The following is a 7,191-nucleotide window of genomic DNA, read 5'->3' as shown; positions in this document are numbered from 1 at the left end:
TCCGTGGTAGCTTTATCTACATGCTTTCTGTGCTTACTCCTCGTACAAGACGACCCAACCTATTTTTTGAAATTTGCGAAACATCCGAATGTATTAAGGACATCTTAAAACGAGTCTTGAGACTCAGTTGGGCTTGACAAGAGAAAAAAATATATTAATGATTTATTATTTAAAAATGCAGAAGCACATTCGGGCAATGTTCAATTACCGTTATTTTCAGTTATTTATCGGCTCTATTTATTGAATGAAGAGTTTCTTCACGTCGTGTAGATTAGATGGGTTTATTTGAACGTACTTTAACACTCTGGTCAAAGCGAGTTGGTGAAATAATGTTTTATTTATACCCCCCCCCATCCCGACCTCTGCCCCCCTTCTCTACATATAGTTTGACAATTATTACCCTGATTGTGCTGAATATTGTTTTTGTAAAAGCTGGCGCGTCACGTTGGTTTCACTTCTCTTTATTTGACCAGCGGTAATGTGACAGGGGATTTCCGTCTCTCTCCCTCGTTTGATCGTAGTCACAAGACGAGACAGAGCCATGGCGAGTGACGACGTCTCGGCTGCGAGCTGCCCGGCGTGCTGTAACCCGCTTGCGTCTCCCTGCGACCTTGCGTGCAAACACGCCGTGTGCTTCGCGTGCGTTGAGGGCGACTTGAGGCTATTCAAAAGCTTCTGCTGCCCGGTGTGCCGAGCCGTGTACGAGCAAATGCCGCCGTCGCAGCCGACTAAGAGCAACGAAGAGGAGGATCTCACGGATCAGTGCATACAGAAGCAGACCGGAGCGCTGATGGCACGAGAAGACGAAATTTGCTCGACCATAGAAGTTACAATTAAGGAACCCGTCATGGAGATGGTGAGTTTTTTTATAGTCTGCATGTCATCGTTATTATGTTCATCCAGTAAAGCGTAACTGACTTTTTGTATTTGAGGGCTATGTATATGTAATCGCAATCGAGTGATACTTCAAGTAACTTTCAGCATTGGGATATTTGAACCTTATGGCGGAACCCCGGGGTTCCGAGTAAACGGAAGTCAAAATCGTAATTAATGTCTTTATTTTTGGCGACTCTGTCTCACTGCGAACATAAACGCCGCGATCCACCTGGCGCAGATCATTCTGTTGTCGTGTCGTCCAAGCGCAGCAAGGACGAAGGCGCAGAAGAAACAAAACTTTGATTAGCGAATCGTGTAGAGCTCGTCGAGAGGAATATATTACCGTATCGATCGCCTTCAACAGACTTAAAATGACGTCGCAACACAGTTTATGCGAGAGCCGGGGGCTTATGGGACCCCGGGGTCTCGCCATAAAGTTAATTTGGCCAATAACAGTGACATTGTTTTGTTTGTTTACTACGGGAGGAAAGCGGAGTGCCCATGGAAAACCCATGATGAAAAGGGGGAGAATATGCAAACTCCACACAGCAAGGCGTCCGAGTTGGGAATTGAACCCAGTGCCATCTTGCGATAAGGCAACACGTTTTACGATTGCATGTGTTATCTAATCCATGCCTTCCTCTTTCTGTCTCTCGAACCAATTCTAGCCAGCATGGCTCTGCTTAGGTGGAAACTTTTTTGTCAAAACTGGTCCAGAGTGTGTTTGCATTGAACTAATTCTACTGAAATTACGCTGTCTCAGAAGAACGTGTGGCTGTTGGGATGTGTAGTAAAAAACGTGGTTGAACAGATATGTGAAGAAAGGCTCGTTATTTTGTTGCTCAAAGGTTGGTTTCGTTCTCGTGATTGCAAGCAGGTGCCTCCCCCGTTTGAAACCGATACTCGTGACAAGTGTTCACTGGCAGGAGCAGATGTTAAAAGTGACATCAGCACCGAGCCTGAGAACATCCCTGCGGGGGTGCCGATGAACGTGAACCCACCACCAGCACCGGGACAAATAGTGGAACGCCTCTCTGACAAGACGGACCCTGCACTGCACTGCATCGTTGACAGAGTCCAGGGCCAGAACGACGTCGTCCCTGTCATAGAAAATGAGTCGCCCGTTATAGAAGTGGTGAGTTCTACCTGTGTATATAAAAAATAAGAATAGGTTTTACCCATTCTGGCAATAAAACAGGTGTTAATATGCTCAAACACCAAATAGAAACCTTTTGCAAGGAGTTAAGTTCGCATTAACCACACGTACTTGTGGTGAACATGCAAACAAACATGCTCTAATATATGCAGTCTTTGAAACTGATTAGCATACACCAGATACAGTCTTCTTTAAGGGCCAAGTCTCACGAGTGTCATACCAGAGAATGCCAAAAGGCGAACAGTACAAAGACAATGCACTATCAGAGCATTTATAGCTTGGGGTGGGTAGCTACAAAATGAGATTTTTTAAAATACATTGAAACTGGCATGCAATTAGTACTGTGTAAGATGTGGCGCCTAAAGCAATGCAATTGCAATGAAAAGGTAAAGTGCTCGATTGTGCCATGACTGGCAGAAAGGCCTCCACACGATGGATAATGATTTGCATGTATTGGGCACTTGAACCGCCTCGTAACTGAATAATTAATACGCCCTACTGTAATATCTCTTTCGTTTTTAGTCAACAAGACACTCAGTGGAAGCTGTCCTTATTTGGTATAAGGTGCATGCAGAACCGACCTGCAAATGGGGAGGGTGAATATCTTGGCTTTTCCAATTAATATTGACGGTGACATCAACAAAGATGATCTGATTAATTTTCAAATAACGTTACTGGATCTCCAACGTCCACAGTGAAGCAGACGGCACTGATGTTATGGTTAACGCACCCCCGCTATTAATCAGGGCGGCAAGTGGGCTCGAATCACAAACCTCTGCAACAAGATGCAAATACGCTACCTGCTCGGCCACATCATAGTTGTAGGGGGCTCGAGAGAGAGTTGCACAATGTCACAGTCATTCATTTATTACATTTCTGAGCCAGCTGGCCTCGATTTGTCTAAACCTAACCCACATTTCACACAGGCAACTGGAGAACAGGACAGACCTAACAATAAAACTAACAAAAACATTCTTGATTTGAAGCTTATTTCGGTAAAGTCACGTCGGTAGAAATAAAATAAACAAATCACGACGTTTCGATCGCAACACAAGCAATCCTCTTAAGGTGGAACCACAGCAAGAAAAAATGCTGTAGTGGGCGAGGGAGCTGCCGTAGCAAGAGGTTATATAGGTAAGAAAGGGGGGAGGAGCAAGGGGGGAGAGAGATAGGGGTGGGCTGCGTGAGCGCTAGGGGAGAAGAAGTGAGGCTGGGGGGGAAGTAGGCGGGGCTAGGAGTGGGAAGCTGGGGACACGAGGGGGGGAGTAACTCGGAAAAAATTAACCCGTAAAAACAAAGTTTTTCACTATAAATCCTTTATATGCGTGGCATCGGTTTTATTTTATTATTCATTTCTGTTTTTCTTGAGTAAGAGTTTCATTTTTATCACATTGGTATTTTAAATTAAATATGAAAAAAAAATTCCCTAAAAAGTGGCACATTTTGGAAAAAAGTTTTCACAAAAATAAATTATCACGCACAACGAGTCTGTGTGCAAAATGTCAGCTCGATTGGATCACGGGAAGTGGGTTAAAAAACGACCGAAAGATTTGCACGGTCGTAAGCGCGCAAGCAAGCAAGCAAGTGAACTTAATATAAAGGATTTAAACATAGACTAGTACCCGGCAGGTATGATGGAAACAACCACAACAGTTAAGGCTTTACCTGGTTAATAACATCCTTCCAATGATTGCTCAACTTGTATCCATCTTCTCGGTTGAAGTTATGTCTATGTTTATATATTTGGATGGCTTCATGAACAAACCTTTGATAGTAGCCCGAAGGTTTGCAAAGTACCTTGATCACAGTTTAGAGAAAAAACAACATAGATACTGTTTAAGAAGAAGAATAAATAAAACATGAAATATAATCAATGGTCCTCGTACTATATCCGGGTACTATTCCAGTACTCAACCAAAATAATAGTCCTCGCCCTCGGTAGCAATAAAAGTCGTGGGGAGTTGGGGACGTTGCCAACCCCAGCTACAAGCGATGATCAAATTCTCACTGGCAACGTCCACCAAATAACTGCAACCAGGCTGTTATGGGTTTCAATGAGGATTATGTAGGAAGATTAGGTAGGAGGTACAATGGCCTGCTTTGCGACGCTGGCCAGACGTATTTTAGCAGGTGAACTAAGCTAAACTGTTTTATTTGACTAGGTATCCCACTGATCTATTAGCTCTTTTTCAGAAGCGACCTGGCCACAAATGAAGGCTCAAAGAAGTGGATTATTGTGTCGAAATGTATCGCAGCCAAATAATCTAAACGCATGTTTGTAAATAGAGAGGGAAAAACCGGAGGAACAGGAGAAAAATCCACGCGACCACGGGGAGAACATGCAAACTCCAAATATACCGGCATACGGGTGGGAATCGAATCCACGACCTCCTGTATACAAGGTGATGGAAATAACATCTCGCCACCGTGGCACTAGCGTAGGAGTAGTGTGGCTAGGAGTAACCAGACTATACACCACCACCTGCGACGCTGCTGATATACTAACTTTGGTTGTATTCAATAGCAGGGGGAGACTCAAACAAACAATATAAACGTGCCCATTGTTTGCACGGCCACAAAAGAGATATTCCGCCGGCGACTTACGGATTTCAAGTATAGTGTGCTCATTATTATACCACTGCAGTGCAACATTGTAAGCAAATGCTTGTTTTCAACCTTCCGGTTTGCTTAAACACCAAATAAATTGCCATATTTTGCAATGTGACAAATTTATTCGATTGGCTCTGTCGGATTTCTCCAGAAGAAATACATATTCTGATTCTGGGTGGTGGAGGGTTATCGTTAACCCGATATAAACACATTATAAAATAGGAAGAGAGTTGGTAGTCAATATTTAACACAAGTGCAACATGTTCCTCTTTAAGCATGGGTCCTGGCTTTGTAATACATTGGACGCACCTAGTATGTAATCCTTGTAACACTCAGTGCTGTTCGTGGTTCTCTTCCCCTGTAATTTCTGAATGTGAGACCCCCCTGGTGGATGAATAGATACAGTTGCTGCTCACGTGAAACGAGGAGGCGTTTGGTGGTTGATGGATCTGGGGGGGGGGAGTCCGATGGAAGGAAGACAATGCACACTCACACGTGGAGACGGGGATCCACGATGAAAGACTACTTTTGAGGAATAGTGATCATGTGTTAAGTGGTTTTTCACAATCCTTCTTGGCGATGATTTTTAGTCAAACATTTCATTATCGGGATGCATTCCGAAATGATTGATTCCTCCAAAAAAACCTGAAAAAAACCCATTAGATTTGATCTTCGGTGCTTTCAGTAAAGTCACGTAGAAAGAAAATAAATTAAATAATATAATACGATGTTTCGTTTGCAACACAAGCAATAGTAATCAGGTAGAACTAAAGTTTAGAGAGAAACAAAACACAGACACGGATACACATAGACAGACACACAAGCAGAGAGAGACACACAACATAGACACAAAGACGATTGTTTGTGTTGCAATCGAAACGTCGAAATTATATTATTCAATTCATTTTATTTCTACATGACTTTACCGAAAGAACCAAAGAGTAATTCCTGCAGTCACGAAAGTTTAAAATCAAATTAGATTTGTTTTGATTTTCATAAATATTTGACCAGAGTAAATAACCCATTGAGCTATACAGCTCTTTTTCAAGGGAAACTCTCCGAGCAGACAAAAACGGCAGCAAGCGTTATTATGAAGGCGTGACGTGGGAAATTATGTAATATTTACATAACGCCTTTACTTGTTTGCCGATAAAGAATAGTGTCACAATTGGCATCAAGTAACGCCACCTTTTTTGATCGCAAAAACACGTCCAACGTATTAAACGATGTTGTAACAGGATCATAAAAACCCCAAAACTATCCCTACTATAATCACCCAGGAATGCCCTTAACGCTCGTGGCGTCACTCCACATCGACCAGCCGCCCTCATTAATAATCATGAGCAGGTGACTGCACTCCACATGGAGCACCCTCCTCCCTCAATAATCATGAGCAGGTGAAGTCACTCCACATCGAGCAGCCCCCCTAATTAATAATCATTATAAGGTGACGTCCTCCAAATGGACACCCCCCCCCCCCCATTCATAATAATTAGCGGCTGACGTCACTCTACATGGGGGGGGGGGGTCGAGGCGCCTCCTTCCCCCTCCTCGGCGTCAACTTACAACCGTCACTACAAAGGCAGAACCCTCACGCTACGCGATCTCCGTAACGCTATTGAGGCATAGAAGTAAAAAGGACGTCATGATGTGATTATAACCTTTAAATTAAACTAGCCTTTTGCCCGTCCTAGCATGGAAGCTGTAATATTAAAGATTTATATTTACGTGTTCTTGTGTGATTGTAATTTTTTTAGGAATAGTTGTACTAAATACATTTTTCTTAACTTAAAAAAATAAAATCAGGACTTTGCAACATTGCTTGGTATAATATATTGTGTGAATCTCTTATTACTGTTCAAAAGGTTCCCCTGCAGTTGAGGATCCTTGATGAACACTTTGATCCGCTGAGGATTTTTAGATCTAGATAGAGCCACGTAAATGAGAAAATATGGGTTCATTGAGATAAATGCCCACATTTTCAAAAGTCTGACACTTGTTGATCGTCATTGCATAAGCAGGAATTATCGGAATTTGTCGTCGTTTCAATACGAAAGGAAGAGTGACATCACTTGGAGCTAGGTCGATTCTCGGGATGAAAACGATTTCGCCTCGGTTGCATTCCGATACAATCTCTTGCGGTGATGAAGTTATTTTGTAATTATTTGACCATCAAACGCGATCCATTACAAAGGCCGTTCTTCGGGTTCAGATTTCGCAGCAGCATGCTGATAACGCCAGTTTTCAGTGCCAATGTGTGTGGCGGCATTCCTGAAGGCATTTGATCGTGAAGAAATTCTGGAGGGTAATTAAATGCGTCCGCAGGATCTTCCGACATGATCGAGTCAGAGCTGTAATACATTCGGAGATCTCTGGACACCTGTGTGATGCTGTTTCGGTTCATTTCGAGAGTGTCCTTGTTGGTATGTGCCAGAATTGCTCTTTTCACAAGCTATTCAGCAGGCATGTGTTTCAAGTTCTGACCGTACATTGTGGTGACCAGATCATCAACCGTCATCATTTGAGGTGAAATTTCATTGGAACCTAAC

General features: G+C 43.0%; 1 protein-coding gene across 2 annotated transcripts; it reads left to right on the top strand.

The window, feature by feature from the left end:
- The first annotated feature begins 482 nt into the window (after window positions 1-482).
- On the top strand, window positions 483-6,463 carry LOC144737495 (uncharacterized). 2 transcript variants are annotated; one of them, XM_078620211.1, is made up of 3 exons: window positions 483-856; window positions 1,751-2,011; window positions 5,021-6,463. In XM_078620211.1, the coding sequence occupies exons 1-3, from the start codon at window positions 542-544 to the stop codon at window positions 5,039-5,041; spliced, it is 597 nt and encodes a 198-aa protein (XP_078476337.1). In that variant the 5' UTR covers window positions 483-541; the 3' UTR covers window positions 5,042-6,463. The 2 variants fall into 2 exon arrangements, 1 of the variants encoding a protein (XP_078476337.1); XR_013589002.1 differs by having other exon boundaries at window positions 489-856; window positions 1,754-2,011.
- Window positions 6,464-7,191: the final 728 nt, after the last annotated feature.

The sequence above is a fragment of the Lampetra planeri genome, chromosome 70, assembly GCF_965212315.1.
Source record: "Lampetra planeri chromosome 70, kcLamPlan1.2.h2, whole genome shotgun sequence".
Lineage (NCBI taxonomy): Eukaryota > Metazoa > Chordata > Hyperoartia > Petromyzontiformes > Petromyzontidae > Lampetra > Lampetra planeri.
Note: the sequence above shows the minus strand (reverse complement) of the source record. Positions and strands in the feature narration are given on the sequence as shown.

Excerpts from the sequence above, each read along its gene's own strand:
- LOC144737495 (XM_078620211.1), top strand. The coding sequence starts at position 542 with ATGGCGAGTGACGACGTCTCGGCTGCGAGCTGCCCGGCGTGCTGTAAC. Across the intron at positions 857-1,750 it reads AGGAACCCGTCATGGAGATG|CAGGTGCCTCCCCCGTTTGA; the intron begins GTGAGTTTTTTT and ends CGTGATTGCAAG. Across the intron at positions 2,012-5,020 it reads AGTCGCCCGTTATAGAAGTG|ACCCCCCTGGTGGATGAATA; the intron begins GTGAGTTCTACC and ends TCTGAATGTGAG.